A 17661-nucleotide genomic window follows, 5' to 3' on the forward strand; every position below is an offset into this window, starting at 1 on the left:
TTGCAGATGAAAATGCACAAGACAAACAAAGCTGCGTGATGTTGCCCGGAATTGAATCCATGCTGCGAGACAAACAAGCTACCGAATACTGACTACCGCTTGCTGTGACGGCCGTTGAAGCCCCCTTCTCCCAGTGTGGTTGCCCTTTCCCATGTCCTGGCTCCTTTACAATCTTGGCGACATGTGTCGCCGCCTCAACCCTCAACTCCTCCCATCGCCCTTGGCCCCTTGCACTGCCTCTCCATCAACCTCACCCTGGCATGCTCATGGGGGGACTTGGATGAGTACATGGGTGTACATATCTCCACACACATTATTTTACAGCAGAGGGGGTTAGTCCCCACGGGAAGTTCATATATCTCCACACAAATTCATACAAATGGTTTGTTGTAGAGTGAAGTGGACTCGATCAGCATTAGCCCCCCACAAATATAGTACTCAGCAGTGCACAGTGTAACAAATAACTACACTTACTAATTAAGGTGTTCTAGTGCTGCTATATATAAAATCATAATGATGGTAGGAATAGAAATGGAAGCCACAGATACAGACCAGGTAAGCAATGGTTAAACACCAGCTAAAAAGCGCAGAAAAAACAATCCTTCTCTTATACCAGCAGCTCGATAGAGGGCATGCTTTAGCGTGGTATATATACACTCGGAGAGCATTACAAAATCTGTTTACATAGTTACATGCGTGTCAAGTCGACCATCATGTGTTCATATTGCTTGTGTCTATCAGAAGCTTATAAGACACACCAAACATGTCGTTCAAACTGCACATGTAAGTGCATCAAGTTGTCAACTCACATATTACGGGATTGAATCAGCGCAATACGCCGCCCAACCTCTTTCATTTCCGGTCTTCGGTACGGATTATCAAGGTTAAGACATTTCACAGCAATTTCTGCCAGGTTGTCAAGAAGCTCCAGATCTCCTGCCACTGCGATTTCCTTGTCGAACACCTCAGTTGATTTTCTCCCCTGCTTGTGATTCTCAAGAAAATTACTTACTAAGTTGTTATTTTTACCATGTGTGGATTTCTTTCTTGTAAGAAGCTCCAAGACGACAACTCCAAAACTGTAGACATCACTTTTGTCGGTTAGCACACCTCTTTCTAGGTACACCGGATCCACATAAGCAAGGTCATCAAGATAATACATGTCTTCAATGAATGTTCTAGTGTCTTTGCCGTCTCTTGCAATGAACTTTGATGTGCCAAAGTTTGAGATCTTTGGCACAAAGTTATCATCCAAGAGTATATTTGCTGGTTTAACTAAGGTTTTCATACCCCCGTGTAAATGCAAAAAAGCTATAGAATCTGCTAATCCTGCAGCGATATGTAAACGCACAGCTAAGTTGAGAGGCAACCTGTTCTTGCTGTGAAGAATTTCATTGAGGCTACCTTTGGAGAGAAACTCAAGGACTAGCATCGGGACGTCAAATTCCACGGAACAGCCTATTAACCTAACGATATTTTTGTGAACATGTTGAGATTGGTAGGCAACATCCAAGGCAAATTCTCCATTCTTTAGCCCAATACCACTAATAAACTTTCTTACTACAAACGGTACTCCATCATGAATGCCTAGGTAAACTTCCCCAAATCCATCTTTTCCAATTAAATTGTGATCCTCCAAAAATGGCTTCAGCTCCCACCTTTTAAAATGTTTCACACATTTCATATAGTCAAGGCCAGGCCCACCATGCCTCATGTAATTAATTCGTGCTTTTATGTTGAAAATGTCCAAATTGATCAACTTGTAGAGCAAACCACAGTAAAAAGTACAAATGCTTGCACCATCTGGGATGACATTTTGCTTTGTACCTTGCACTCCCCATAATGGCCATTGATCGCCTGGAGTTTCTTTTCGATCTAGCTGCCAATGATCTTCTCTAGGTGTCCCAACAAATTCCCCAAGTTCTTCTATTTCAGCATGTTCCTTGAAGTCCTTCCTGAGGTACTCGGATGAAAGATTTCCTATTTTCTCTTGACCAGATTGTCCCTCTAGGAAACTAACATGTTGTTCGACTGATGAACTGTTGATGCCAGTTTTGACTACGCTTGACAGTTTATCAAGTCTGTCATTTATATGAAGTGCAATGGGCCTCTTCTTTGGGTCTGAGTCCATGCACTCCATCCCTATCTTAATGCATACTCTTACTTGCTCCAACTGTATCTTGCATTGATCTGATCCCTCCAACCGATGCATCCAAGCCTCAACTACCTACAAAATTACAATCGTGAGTTCAGATCTATATAGGAAACTATGCCGATAAGTGATCTATAGTTACTAGAGAGAGATTATGTGGATGAGCTCTGTAATCTTGTTTCTGACTAGTTTTTTCGTGTTTTGTTGTAAAAAAAATTGGTACTCGGTCACTAAGACTTATTCTTTTTTAATAAAATGGATGTGTGCATCACAGAGTTATCCCCTTTTTTGAAGAGAGAGAGAGAGAGAGAGAGAGAGAGAGAGAGAGAGATAGAGAGAGAGAGGGAGGGGGAGAGAGAGATGTTCGAAAGTCTAAAATGGAAAAATAGCCATTATTATAACTTGAGCTAGTTGTCAGTTGTGTTTGTTGCAAAATAAGTGTATTTCTTACCTATGCCCACTTTTATTTGACCTAATTGGTAAGGTAAGTTGGTTGGTGTATGAAACACAACACAATATATGTGTAAAGTGGTCTTGAGTTAAAATATATAGGCTACTACAATTTTCTCAAATACGGCCTACTTTAAATCCACTTCAGGTGTAAGGGAGCCACAAGTGGGTAATTTTTTTGGCATATATAAACGCATTTTCCATGGTTCCTCATAAGTTCGACCTTTTAGGTGGAATGGCAAGGACAAAAGTGTAAGCCGGGGTGCTACAAATGTGATTTTACACTAGTAGAAAACAGGGCATAGGTCACAGGGCAGTTTTCACATTAGCCCCGGTTCAGTCACGAACCGGGACCCATGGGGGCATTCGTCCCGGTTCGTGAGCCCAAGGGGCCGGCCGGGGCCTCGTGGGCATTGGTCCCGGTTCGTATGGAACCATTTGTCCCGGTTCGAGCCACGAACCGGGACTAATGGTCCTCGCTCCTGGCCCACAACCATTTGTCCCGGTTCTTGGCATGAACCGGGACAGAAGGCCCGGATTTAGTACCGGTTCATGCCACGAACCGGGACCAATGAGGTGCCTATATATACCCCTCGCCCGCGAGCAGAGCACTCCAGTGCTCTGTTTTTCTCTGGCCGGCGAGGGGAGGGCTTTGTGGTGCTCTAGCTCACCTCCTATGCACATGAGGTGTTCGATGAAATGCCCGAGCCACACTAGTTAAGCTTTGTCCTCTCGAAGCTCGACCTCAAAGCTCCATTTTCCTCGAGATTTGTCTAGGTTTAGCGGCCCGTCACGTCCCATTCCCGTCTTCACTGCCGTCGACCGCCCGCGCCGATCTCGTCGCCGGCAACACCGTGGTGAGCCTCTTGTTCTTATCTTCTTTTTGAAAGAAAAAAAATTCGTACTTTAGATAGATACTTGTCTAATTTTCTTACTATTTTATTCCTTCTTATTACATAGTGCGATGGTTTTGGTATCCGCCCCCGTCGGCCCTCGTCCTGTCTATGATTCGGATGTGGTATATATTATCTTTTTATAACTATTCGATTCATTTATTGTTTATGACAAATATACCGACCAGCGTGACATAGATTTTATTTATCTAGGAGGTGGTTGAACCGGAAATTCTAACCGACCCTATTGTCGAGAGGTTAAATTTAGTTGAAGAAGAAAACAATTACTTGAATGAAAAAATAAAAAAAATTGAGGAGGAGAAGATGATATTGGAGTTGCATGTTGCGGATGTCGTCGATGATCACAAGATCAAGATGGATGCAATGCGCTTGAAGATTAGAAAGATTAGAAAATATGCCATTCATACCGAGGCTTGGTATCATTATGCCGTTGGATCAATTGTTACCTTGGTTGCGATTATGATCGCATTTGTTTTCGCATTGAAATGTTTTACATAGTTTCAATGTATGGTTTAATTAATTAGATGCTCTGGAGAGCTATATATATATTGTTAGATGAGAACTATGTATGTACTTTGGTTCTAATGTGATGATGAACTTCTATTAATTTGGTCACTTAATTATCTATTCATGATGTTCTGTAATGGTTTTTGACACACTTAATTATATATAATGCACGCAGATGAACCGGCAATGGATGTACGGTGACAGACACACCTCCGAGTACATTAAGGGCGTGCATGATTTTCTCGAAGTGGTTGAGGCAAACAAGCAGAATGGTTTTATGTGTTGTCCATGCCCTACATGTGGGAATACGAAGTCTTACTCTGACCGGAAAATCCTTCATGCCCACCTGCTTTACAAGGGTTTCATGCCACACTATAATGTTTGGACGAGGCACGGAGAAATGAGGGTTATGATGGAAGACGGCAAAGAAGAAGAGGACGATGACAACTATGTGCCCCCTGAATACGGTGATGCTGCAACGGGGGAAGCTGCTGAAGATCAAGAGGAACCAGACGATGTGCCCAATGATGCTGCAAGGGGGGAAGCTGCTGAAGATGAAGAGGAACCAGTGCCCGATGATGATGATCTCCGCCGGGTCATTGTCGATGCAAGGACGCAATGCGAAAGTCAAAAGGAGAAGCTGAAGTTCGATCGCATGTTAGAGGATCACAAAAAAGGGTTGTACCCCAATTGCGAAGATGGCAACACAAAGCTCGGTACCGTACTGGAATTGCTGCAGTGGAAGGCAGAGAATGCTGTGCCTGACAAAGGATTTGAGAAGCTATTGAAAATATTGAAGAAGAAGCTTCCAAAGGATAACGAATTGCCCGACAGTACATACGCAGCAAAGAAGGTCGTATGCCCTCTAGGATTGGAGGTGCAGAAGATACATGCATGCCCTAATGACTGCATCCTCTACCGCGGTGCGTACAAAGATCTGAACGCATGCCCGGTATGCGGTGCATTGCGGTATAAGATCAGACGAGATGACCCTGGTGATGTTGACGGCGAGCCCCCCAGGAAGAGGGTTCCTGCGAAGGTGATGTGGTATGCTCATATAATACCACGGTTGAAACGTCTGTTCAGAAACGAAGAGCATGCCAAGTTGATGCGATGGCACAGTGAGGACCGTAAGAAAGACGGGAAGTTGAGAGCACCCGCTGACGGGTCGCAGTGGAGAAAAATCAAGAGAAAGTACTGGGCTGAGTTTGCAGCTGACCCAAGGAACGTATGGTTTGGTTTAAGCGCGGATGGCATTAATCCTTTCGGGGAGCAGAGCAGCAATCACAGCACCTGGCCCGTGACTCTATGTATGTATAACCTTCTTCCTTGGATGTGCATGAAGCGGAAGTTCATTATGATGCCAGTTCTCATCCAAGGCCCTAAGCAACCCGGCAACGACATTGATGTGTACCTAAGGCCATTAGTTGAAGAACTTTTACAGCTGTGGAATGGAAACGGTGTACGTACGTGGGATGAGCACAAATAGGAGGAATTTAACCTGCACGCGTTGCTGTTTGTAACCATCAACGATTGGCCCGCTCTCAGTAACCTTTCAGGACAGACAAACAAGGGATACCACGCATGCATGCACTGTTTAGATGACACTGAAAGTATATACCTGGACAAAAGCAGGAAGAATGTGTACCTGGGCCATCGTCGATTTCTTCCGACCAACCATCAATGTCGAAAGAAAGGCAAGCATTTCAAAGGCGAGGCAGATCACCGAAAGAAGCCCGCCATGCGTACCGGTGATCACGTACTTGCTATGGTCAATGATTTACACGTAATCTTTGGAAAGGGTCCCGGCGGACTAGCTGTTCCGAATGACGTTGAGGGACACGCACCCATGTGGAAGAAGAAATCTATATTTTGGGACCTACCCTACTGGAAAGAGCTAGAGGTCCGCTCTTCAATCGACGTGATGCACGTGACGAAGAACCTTTGCGTGAACCTGCTAGGCTTCTTGGGCGTGTATGGGAAGACAAAAGATACACCTGAGGCACGGGAGGACCTGCAACGTTTGCACGAAAAAGACGGCATGCCTCCGAAGCAGTATGAAGGTCCTGCCAGCTACGCTCTTACGAAATTAGAGAAAGAAATCTTCTTTGAATGCCTGCTCAGTATGAAGGTCCCGACTGGCTTCTCGTCGAATATAAAGAGAATAATAAATATGCCAGAGAAAAAGTTCCAGAACCTAAAGTCTCATGACTGCCACGTGATTATGACGCAACTGCTTCCGGTTGCATTGAGGGGGCTTCTACCGGAAAACGTCCGATTAGCCATTGTGAAGCTATGTGCATTCCTCAATGCAATCTCTCAGAAGGTGATCGATCCAGAAATCATACCAAGGCTAAGGAGTGATGTGGCGCAATGTCTTGTCAGTTTCGAGCTGGTGTTCCCACCATCCTTCTTCAATATCATGACGCACGTCCTAGTTCATCTAGTCGACGAGATTGTCATTCTGGGGCCCGTATTTCTACACAATATGTTCTCCTTTGAGAGGTTCATGGGAGTCCTAAAGAAATATGTCCGTAACCGCGCTAGGCCAGAAGGAAGCATCTCCATGGGCCATCAAACAGAGGATGTCATTGGGTTTTGAGTTGACTTCATTCCTGGCCTTAAGAAGATAGGTCTCCCTAAATCGCGGTATGAGGGGAGACTGACTGGAAAAGGCACGCTTGGAGGGGGGAACTCAATAATATGCAGGGACGGATATTCTTGGTCTGAAACACACTACACAGTTCTACAGAACTCTACCTTGGTGACCCCGTATGTCGATGAACACAAGAACAGTCTGCGCTCCAAACACCCGGAGCAGTGTGACGACTGGATTACATGTGAACACATCAGGACTTTCAGCAGTTGGTTGGAAACACGTCTCAGAGGTGACACCACTGTTTGTGATGAGTTGTACTCGTTGTCTAGGGGACCATCTTCGACTGTATTGACTTACAAAGGATATGAGATAAATGGGAATGCATTTTACACGATCGCCCAAGATCAAAAGAGCACCAACCAAAACAGCGGTGTCCGCTTTGATGCAGCAACCGAGAGGGGAAATGACACATATTATGGTTACATAATGGACATATGGGAACTTGACTACGGACATGATTTTAAGGTCCCTTTGTTTAAGTGTAAATGGGTCAATCTGTCAGGAGGCGGGGTACAGGTAGACCCACAGTACGGAATGACAACAGTGGATCTGAACAATCTTGGGTACACTGACGAACCGTTCGTCCTAGCCAATGATGTGGCACAGGTTATCTATGTGAAGGACATGTCTACCAGACCGAGGAAAAGAAAAGATAAGGAAGCGAATACATCATACGATGAGCCAAAGCGGCACATAGTTCTTTCAGGAAAAAGGGACATTGTGGGAGTGGAGGGCAAGACAGACATGTCTGAAGATTATGAAAAGTTTCATGAAATTCCTCCCTTCAAAGTCAAGGCTGACCCAAGCATCCTGGTAAACGATGAAGATTATCCATGGTTACGGCGCAATAAGCAAATGACACAAGCGAAGAAAAAGTGAAGACTTTCTCCCGCAACTATTATGATGATAGCATGCCAACTTTGTAATAGACGAGTATGATACCATTGTCCGTTTTGTACAAGAAGTGCATCTAGTTTTTGCCGTAACCCTCTCAACTTTCTTGCACATGCTATGTGAATGAAATGATGATACCATGCCAACTTTCAACCTTTTCAGAGTTCATTTGAAATGCTTTATAAGCCCTGAGTGCAGAGAGGTTGGGCCCGTAAGCCTGCTTTAGAGAGGAGCTCGACAGCTCAGGCGCACCGCACCTTATAAACAGGTGCGGCTCTCTCTTAGCTAGCGAGGTGGGACTAAACTCACCACCACGCCGCTGTGCAAGGCCATTAGTCCCAGTTGGTGGCACGAACCGGGACCAATTCCACCCTTTGGTCCCTGTTGGTGCCACGAACCGGTACTAATGAGGCTGTGGCCCCACGAGCACCTTTAGTACCTGTTCGTGGCACGAACCGGTACTAGAGTTCTTACTAGCTAAGCAGTTTTTTAGTCCCACCTCGCTAGCTGAGAGGCACTAGGAGCGGTTTATAAGCCCTGAGTGCAGAGACGATGAAGAAGAGGCGCAATGCTCACCTTGCTTAGCTTCAAGCCTTGAGGAATAAGGTAGACTGCATCGAGCTATGTGCAGTGCAGTCTACACTATTCCGAAAGGCTTGAAGCAAATCAACGCGCATTGCGCCTCTTTTTTATTTTTAATCATTAAAAGCAAAAAGAATTTTCATAAAGAACTTTTTTTGATAGAAACTTTAATAGCAGAAGAATTATCATAAAGTAAAATAAATAAGTAATTAGAAACAAAATAAAATAAAATCAATAAGTTTTTTGTTGTAAGTAGAAATAAAACAAAATAAATATAGCAAAAAAGAAAATAAAAAAACTAAATACAGCAAAAAGAATTTTCATAAAGAACTAATGGCACTAATAGAAAGTTTATATGTTTTCTAAAACTAATGGCACTAACAGACAGTTTATAATTTTGCTGACCTAAAAGCAAAAAGAATTAAAAAATAAAGCAAAAAACAAAAGAAAATAAATAATGCAAAAAATTTAAAAAACTGCCACCTATTGGGCCACCACGGCCTGAATACGACTAGAAACCCAACCTGGGCCAGGATTCACGCCCGCAGAAGGCCCAATAGGCCAACAGACAGCACAATGTGACATTAGGCCCGTAAGCCTGCATTTGAGAGGAGCTCGAGAGGGCAGCCGCAGTGGAGCTTATAAACCACTCCGAGCCCGTCTCAACTAGCGAGGTGGGACTAAACTTTTGGCCGCGGGCAGCGCAAGGCCTTTGGTCCCGGTTGGTGGCACCAACCGGGACCAGTGCTCCCCTTTAGTCCCGGTTGGTGCCACCAACCGGGACCAAAGGCCGCCGCTTCCCGCCCTTTGGGCTGCTGAAAAGAGGCCTTTGGTCCCGGTTGGTGGCACCAACCGGGACTAATGCCCACCTTTAGTCCCGGTTGGTGCCACGAACCGGGACTAAAGGCTTTCCTATATAAGTCCACACTTAGGAAATTTTCGACATACCTCGCCAGTTGCCCCCGACGCCGCCAGGCTGCTCGTGCTCGCCGTCGCCACCCGCTCCTCATCGCCGTCGCCCCGCGCCCTTGCCTCGACGGGTCGCCGCCCGGTGCTCGTCGCCGTCGCCCTGCCCCCACACGCCGCCCCGCCTTGTGCTCCCCTGCTCGCGCGCGCCGTCTCGGCGCCCCGAGCCCCCCTGCCCGGCCCGTGCGTGCTTGCCGGCGCCCTCGCCGCCCCCGCCCCGTCCCGGCCCCGTGCGCCGGCGCCCTCCCCGCCCCCGCCGTCGCCATCGTCCTAGCCGCCCCCGCAGTGAGAGCCGCCGCCCCGGCTCTGTTTTTTTACTTTTATTAGTTTAATTTTTTTGTTCATATGTGATGTATATGTGTATGTGGCTATAATGTATATGTGAACAAAATTTTTTTTGTATGTATGTAGATGTTCAAAATGTATGAATATATATGTCAAAAATGTTTTTTTGTTCATAGAAAGTTTTTTGTTCATATATAGAAAGTTTTTATATATGACAATGGATATATATTTGATATATATATGAGAAATGATGATCCACATGGAAAAGTTTTATATATGGAAAAGTTACAATTTTAGAAAAGTTTTATATATCTAGCTAGGAAGGGAAGAAGAAGAAAAAGAAGGATAGGAAAGAAGAAAATAAGAAGAGGAAAGAAAGAAGAAGAGGAGAGGAAGAAGAGGAGATATAAATAAGAAGAGGAAAAAAGAAGAAAAAGAAGAGGAGAAGAAGAAAGGAATAGAGGAGAAGAAGAAAAAATAGAAAATATTTCTATTTTTTCTTCTTCTCCTCTATTCCTTTCTTCTTCTCCTCTTTTTTTTCTTCTTTTTTTTCTTCAATCCTCTCCTCTATTCCTTTCTTCTTCTCTCCTCTTTTTATTTCTTCTTCGTTTTCTTATGTTTTATCGGGTCTGTCGTCGTCGATATATATCCCTCCCGATAACTTCAACACGAGGGGGGATAACTTCAACACGAGGGGGGGTCGATATACCCCCTCCCCGATAACATTATTTTCCCGTATATATATGTCGTCGTTGTCGATATAACCCCCTCCTGATAACTTCAACACGTGGGGGGGGGGGTCGATATACCCCCTCCCCGATAACATTATTTTCCCGTGTATGTATGTTGTCGTTGTCGATATTACCCCCTCCCGATAACTTCAACACGAGGGGGGATAACTTCAACACGAGGGGGGTCGATATACCCCCTCCTCGATAACATTATTTTCCCGTGTATGTATGTCGTCGTTGTCGATATAAAACCCCCTCCCGATAACTTCAACACGTGGGGGGGGGGTCGATATATACCCCCTCCCCGATAACATTATTTTCCCGTGTATGTATGTCGTCGTTGTCGATATATATAACTCCCTCCCAGATAACTTCGACATGATGGACGGTTGATATGTATACCCCCTCTCGACCGTGATAACTTATACCACGGGAGCACCCCCCGGCCCTCTCGCTCGACCAAAACTCTCGAGGACACCCAAACCCTAGAAAAAAAGATGTCGGTCTCCTACCCCCTCCCGCCGCGCCCCTACCCTTGAAGCGTTGCCTAGGCCACCCCAAACCCGGAATAAGCTAGGTCTACGTTTGCACTAATATATCCACCTGCTGTCATGTTTGTGTAATAATTGCCATGTTGTAATATTTGCAGAAACAATGGAGCACGGACGAGATGAGCAAGCAGAAGAGGTGTTGGGGGACATAATCTTAGCCGGAGGTGATATCTTGTCGTATCTTAACGACAATGATGGTCTGGAAGAACAGGGTGAAGAAGCAGGCTGCGGTGATCGAAGAGTGGAGGAGGAAAGACATGATTATGATGGCTCCGGTGACCCAATGCTGGTGCAAGAAGGAGCCCGTGGTGACGGCTCCGGTGACCGAACAGAGTCCGGCCAGGTAAATATATTAGTTAAGCCTGTGCTGACTAGCTAATTGATGCATTCATTGGTTTGGTATGTACACATATTAATTAACACTCGTCTTTCTTCTTTTTTCTAGCCCTCCGGATCGAGCACAACTGCGGAAAAGAGACGAGGCCCGAAGAGAAAGTCGCGCTCGGATGGAAGGTTTGAGATCACAGCAATCGCGCGCGACGGCCAACCGATTGAACCCCTCTGGACAAAGGATGCTTTTGCTGCTCAGTGCGGGGTTCTAGTTAGGGACAAGATCTCGATCAGCATCCACCAATGGTATAAGCCTAAGAAGGAAGACCCTGAGGTGTCTTATGTCAATGATATGCAGAAAGATGATCTTTGGACTGAGCTGAAGGCAAATTTCACCCTACCGCCAAAGGAGGATCCGGAGAAGCCAGTTATAGAGCAATTAGTCAAGTCTCATGCTCTTAAGAAGATGGCAGACCTATTCAGGAGGTGGAAGAATGAGTTGAAAACGTTTGTCGACAAAGAAGAGACACCTGAATTCATCGACCGGTATGAGAAGATCAGAGATCACTGGCCCGCATTTGTGGCCCACAAGACATCGGAAAAGAGTAAGAAGATGTCAGCGACAAACAAGATGAATGCTGGGAAGAAGAAGCTTCACCATCGCACGGGGTCAGGTGGCTACCTCAAAGCCCGGCCTAAGTGGGCCAAGTCTGAGAGGGATCTGCTTGATAAAGGGATCGAACCACAGACAATGAACTGGCCAGACCGTTGCCGGACTTGGTTCTTCGGGGCTGGCGGAACCTTGGACCCTGTATCAGGGAGGTGTCGTTGGATGGACGAGCAACTTGCAATACCCGTCAAGAAGATTCAGCACTATATCGATGTAGCGCAGCAAGGGACGTTCGTTCCAGACAGAGAGAACGATGAGCTCACAATGGCCCTCGGGAATCCTGAGCACCCTAGACGGACACGAGGCATGCCAGGCTCCGTTTCGTGGAAGGCTGGTTTTCCGGACGCGGGCGGTTACAAAACCCAGGAGAGGAGGAAAAAAGTGGAGCAGATCCAAATTCAGCGTCTGCACGAAAGGGTTCAAGTGCTAGAGGAACGAGACAGCAATAGAGATGCCGAAACTGCCCCCGAAGCTACACCGCCATCTCAGCTTAGAAGCAGCGTGGCTTCCACCGAGCTGCCTCATCTGGAGCATGCGGCTACTCCTAGCTACCCCGTGGATGCTATCACGGAGTCTCAACATTGCCACCTTATGGAGGAATGGCAGAACTTGAAAGTCAAGGCGGCTGTTGGCTCTGTTTTACCTACTGAACCCGGCGCAACCTACCACTGCCGGCCGATTCCTGAAGGATATGCTAGGGTGATGGTGGATGAAATAACGGAGGGATTTGAAGACCTCTAGCTTGACCACCCTACCGGTGAAGGGGAGACTCGGCTGGGTTTAGCTCTGAAGACTCCATGCCTATGGCGGAAGGAGCTCATCAAGCTTCCGAACTGGACGGCTCCGGCGAGTAAGGGCACTCCGCCTCCTCCTCCGCCTCCTCCTCTGGCGAGTGATCAGGGCACTCAGCCTCCTTCTCCGCCAGCGTCGGCGCGCCAGAGCAGCCAGCCTCCTCCTTCTCCGCCTTGTCAGCAAGGGCGGAAGAGACCCGCCGCCGCTGCGGCTGCTCCAGCGCGTCGTAGTCCTTCTCCTCCGCCTCGTAAGCAAGGAAAGAAGACAGCCGCAGCCGCTCCGTCTGCTCTGCCGGCGTCTAGCAGTACAGCTGCCATAGGCGGGAGGCAATACAGATTCGGTCCTTCTCTGAAGACTCCAGAGAAGTTGCCATATGAGAGGACCGAGGAGGAGAACGCGAAGATCGTGCGAGCCGAAGTGAAGAACTTCTTTGAAGGGGTCAAAGCAAAGAAACATCCACCTCCGGAGGAGAAGGTAGATCCGGTGAAAGCAAAGCGCACTCTGGCTGCCCTAACAAAACCACCAAACTCTCCGCCAAAAGGCAACTATGAGCGCGTTCTTGCAAAGGCATATGCCGAAGCGGAGCGGTCGGGAAGTACTGTCAGTGATAAAAGGATGAAAGAACGACGAGCTGGGAAAAAAATTGCCCAGCTCGGCGAACAAGAGAACCAATCGTGCCCCCCGCTCAAGGTGTCAAAAGACATCGTCGCTAATGATCCGGGTATGGTGCCCGGTTATACTGATCTTGGAGATTACCTGCCCGACGATGTACATTATGAAATCATGGAGGTGGACGAACACAAATACCATTATGGGAAGCCTCTCGTCAAAGATGTCAAATCTCTAAGCACGATGATGCGAAGACTACATGATTGGTACATGAAAACCTGCAGAGAGTCTGATGGGATGAGTACTTTAACGCTGAGAGTTAAACCGGAGCATGACCTCGTTGGAATTGAACTGCTGAATGTTCCATTTGAGGATTTCTTCCAGTTTTACAATCTAAAGTCCCTCGATAAAACAACGATCACTTGCTACTGTCTGTAAGTAGTACTACTTCTGTCATTAAGTCTCTCTATATAGGTCAGCTCTTTCATTGCATGTATTTATACTTATCCTCACTATATTATGCAGATTGAAGATCGCCGAATTGAAGAAAAGACAAATCGGTGATATTGGGTTCATTAACACAAATCTCATAGATGATTATCAGGTTAAATTTCATGCCAAAGATACCGAGGCCAACTTGCTACAATCGTTGGTAATAAATCAAAACAAAGATATAATACTCTTTCCTTACAACTTCAAGTGAGTGTTACTGTCTTCTGCATATTCGGTTTCCCTTTATTAGTCCAGGTTATGGTAATGTAATTGATGACTTATGCATGCATGCGCAACTTCCACTATATTCTCCTAGAGATTAAGCTTGAGCTGGGAGTAGTAACCGTCTTAGACTCGAGACGAAAAGATCCCCAGGACTATGCGAACATGACTCAAATGCTCCAGAAGTAAGTTAAATCGATCATTATCCATCATATCAGCAACTTTGTTCATTTCCTAATATCAAGTAATTGTTTTCTTTGTCTGGCAGGGTTTGGAGAAAATTCACCTCAAAAGCCCCGGGACTGCCGAACCAGCTGCAATTTAGACACCCGAAAGTAAGTACTATAGTAGCATGTTCCGCGCATCTCCTAGTGATTCAAGCGCTAGTTTGATCAATACCATTTAGCATGCTTGCTTATCAGTTTGATTGACCTCTATTTCTTGTAAAGTGGTTGTGGCAGCAACCAGGGAATAATTACTGTGGATACTACATTTGCGAGTCCATCCGCTACCATAACTGTGAGCGGGGCTACACTGAAGAACAATATGAAGTGCGTAAGCAATAATATTCACAATTTTATTTTATTACCATCATTTGTGTTGAGTTTCATTTATTCATATATATATATGTATTGACCCCCTTCTTCAAATTAGATTTTTCGAAAGCGGGATCAACTCCTAGCACCAGATCGTATGCGAGGAATTTAAGAGGAATTGACGGCATTCTTCCTTGACCACGTGATCGCTGAAAACGGAGAATACTATGTGGACCCTGTGTTCCTACAATATAATTAGGAGATTGTATTGTAAGAGATAATTATTGTATATATGTAGCCGGTAGTGTCGGATAGATATACGAGAACTTGTTGTTCGACCAATATCTCGGAGAAGGAGAGGTGGTCGATATCACTTCTCTCTGTATGCATATATATATGTTCATGACGATCTTCTGTTTCCTTCATTTGATTACTAGCTAGCGTGTCTACTCCTCTCCATACGTATATAGTACGTAGCGTCGACAAAGCTCGGAGATAAGAGAGGACACTTCTCTCTATTAATTAGCTAGCTAACACAATATATGAAACACCTAAATTAACCCCCCCAAAACCCCTAAACCACCCCCTTTAAAAAAAACAAAAACCTCAGCTCCTGCCAGGTGCTGACGCGTGGATGCCTATTGGTCCCGGTTGGTGGCACCAACCGGGACCAAAGGCCCTCCTGCCTGGGCTCCCCGCACCGGCCACGTGGACGGCCTTTAGTCCCGGTTCGTGTAAGAACCGGGACTAAAGGGCTAGGGCATTAGTAACGACCCTTTAGTCCCGGTTCCAGAACCGGGACTAAAGGCCCTTATGAACCGGGGTAAAAGCCCCTTTTCCTACTAGTGTTAGTGCTACATCTTAGGCCAACAATTATTACATGCAAGTTTAACTTGTGTTAATTAAATAGTAACATGCTTTATGTGGAAAATATATACTTAACATGGAGCAAATGCTTAAACTCTTACATACTCATCTTCTGGATACCCCTTCTCTCCTGTTAGTATCTCCATGATTATAACGCCAAGACTGTATATGTCCGAGAAAAATGCGACTTGTCCTCTGTAGAATTCAGGAGCCAGATATCCTCTACAGAAAGAGTGTCCGATCAATGAATATACACGAGTATAGATTCACGTCGAACAAAAGGAAGAGCTTTTAAGAGGTTGTCTTACTGCGATCCACATAGGTGTGACGTAAAAGCTCGGGTTTGGTCTTTATCCAGGCACCTTGATAGACCAAAATCAGCAATTTTGGGTACCATCCGATCATCAATCAATATATTAGCTGGCTTTAGATCTAAGTGGAGGATATGCTTCTCGTGAAGATGAAGTAAGCCCTCACAGATTCCCTTGATTATCTGGTAGCGCTCACCCCATTCAAGTCCACCAGATGAATCTACGAAAAAAATTGGCAAACATATGGGATACCTGGATCACCACAAAATACGAGAAGCTAGGTTGTATAATGACCTATATTAAATACTAAAGTATGGGAATAAATCTTAGATCATACCTGTAATATACTTATCGAGACTTCCATTTGGTACATACTCGAAACATAGTAACCAGTTGCGCAGATCTGCCATCACAAACTTACCTTCATAATTTGCAATTCTCCCTTGCGTGTCAGAACAATATCCTAGGAAACGCACTATATTCTTGTGCTTGGCTTTCATCAGGCACTCAACCTCTTTGTGAAATTTATTCTCATGCATATCAAGCGTTTGGGACAACTTCTTTACAGCAACCATCCGTTCTCCGACTATTCCCTGCATTCACAACATGTATTCTTTATTTATTTGTGTGTGTGTATCCGCGCGCGCATGGTGCGGTGATAAATTGTGATCAAGAATGAGAAAGCTTACTAGCGATAACACGTACTTTATAAACCACTGCAAACCCACCACTACCAATTTGCTGATCATCAGAGAAACAGTCTGTGATGTCTTCTAAAAGTGACAACCATAGGTATGTTGGCTCTGCACTTCCATCAAGCAGCATGCGCTCTAGGTCAACTTTGTATCTGATACCAATTTGGCCATCCATTTGCAATCAATACCACACCACAGTACCTTCAAAAAACAAGATCAACAAATGCCATTGTTTTGAGTCCACCTTGCATATACCCGATTATGCAAATAATGATGAAATCCAGAATGAATAACAATCACATATGTTACTTGAGTCCACCAACACGATTATTGTACATATGCCATTTTTATATATATGCATTTCGACAACATATTAGCTAGTTACTCAAGTATAATAATAATCATCATAAAAGGCAACGATTGGCATGTCTGAATCCTAATAGTATAGGTTAGTCACCACTTTGGGAACAACACATTTGAGTTTAGCTAATACATATGAGAAGCTGATGACTTAATCACAAGAATCTGCAATACAAGATTATAGATGTATCATACTCCCTCCATCGAGAAATACTTGTCGGAGGAAGAGATGTATCTAGATGTATTTTAGTTCTAGATACATCCTTTTTATTCATTTTTGCGACAAGTAATTCCGGACGAAGGTAGTAGAAACCAGCAATATACTTTTCTTCAGCAAAAACAATATTCTTTTTCTTATTATCAGGAAGCAACTTTGTTTAGGGATAACCAATTAGCAATTTTAATTTAAATCATTCAGCAACATAAACATATCCTTTGTTTAATTTAGTTTGAAAAGTATTGCTAGACACATGTATGCACAGTAGAAATTAAGAGAGAGAGAGAGAGAGAGAGAGAGAGAGAGAGAGAGAGAGAGAGAGAGAGAGATATGTACATACATACCGCGGCGGAAGCGAAGTAATTAACTAATCCTGTAGAAGCAGGCGGCCGGTGAGCAGAGACCGACGAGATCTGGCGCTCGCTTCGAGGAAGATCGACGACGATGACCTGATCAGCCTGCCTAGCCTGCAGCGTCAACGCTTTGATGTGTTATATATGACCTGATCTATGCTTTGGCCAGATGTATGTAACACACATCCAGACAACCTGAGGGTAATGATGAGCAGGATTTGGGGATCGGAAAGAAGACTTTGAGAGGAGGAGGAGGAAGAAGATGCAAGGGAAAGGTTCATAAAGTTTCTTTATGATTGATGATGATAAACAAGCTGCGCCCTACCACACACACTGGCCTCTATACCCCACGCTGGCTCAACCACTTCCGACCCAGTCAACCAGGAGCTGCTACGACTAGTCGCCGGCCGCCGTTGCCACTCTGTCGCGATTAATCGCCACCGGCCGCCATACTCGTCGGCAGCGGGATGGGAAGGTGGGTCCCGGGGGTGGCCGGGACACGGCATGCCACAGATG

At 45.3% G+C, this 17661-nt stretch overlaps 1 protein-coding gene across 3 annotated transcripts; it reads right to left on the reverse strand.

Annotated features, from left to right (window-relative positions):
* Positions 1-581: 581 nt before the first annotated feature.
* Positions 582-17452, reverse strand: LOC109764109 (cysteine-rich receptor-like protein kinase 19). Of its 3 annotated transcripts, XM_040391700.3 has the most exons (7): positions 17341-17451; positions 17137-17259; positions 16226-16416; positions 15858-16113; positions 15518-15740; positions 15311-15431; positions 582-2227 (listed from the first exon to the last, which is right to left on the reverse strand). In XM_040391700.3, the coding sequence occupies exons 3-7, from the start codon at positions 16388-16390 to the stop codon at positions 806-808; spliced, it is 2187 nt and encodes a 728-aa protein (XP_040247634.1). In that variant the 5' UTR covers positions 16391-16416; positions 17137-17259; positions 17341-17451; the 3' UTR covers positions 582-805. The 3 variants fall into 3 exon arrangements, with proteins under 3 accessions (XP_040247634.1, XP_073356965.1, XP_073356966.1); XM_073500864.1 differs by lacking the exon at positions 582-2227 and adding an exon at positions 7011-7492 and having other exon boundaries at positions 17137-17452; XM_073500865.1 differs by lacking the exon at positions 582-2227 and adding an exon at positions 13963-14120 and having other exon boundaries at positions 17137-17451.
* Positions 17453-17661: the final 209 nt, after the last annotated feature.

The sequence above is a fragment of the Aegilops tauschii genome, chromosome 6 (genome assembly GCF_002575655.3).
Source record: "Aegilops tauschii subsp. strangulata cultivar AL8/78 chromosome 6, Aet v6.0, whole genome shotgun sequence".
NCBI lineage: Eukaryota > Viridiplantae > Streptophyta > Magnoliopsida > Poales > Poaceae > Aegilops > Aegilops tauschii.

Bases quoted from the DNA above. Each gene is read 5' to 3' on its own strand.
- LOC109764109 (XM_040391700.3), bottom strand. From the start codon at position 16,390: ATGGATGGCCAAATTGGTATCAGATACAAAGTTGACCTAGAGCGCATG. The intron at 15,432-15,517 runs GTAAGACAACCT...CTCTTTCTGTAG, and splicing joins TCACACCTATGTGGATCGCA to AGGATATCTGGCTCCTGAAT. The intron at 2,228-15,310 runs GTAAGAGTTTAA...GTAATTTTGTAG, and splicing joins GGTATCCAGAAGATGAGTAT to GTAGTTGAGGCTTGGATGCA.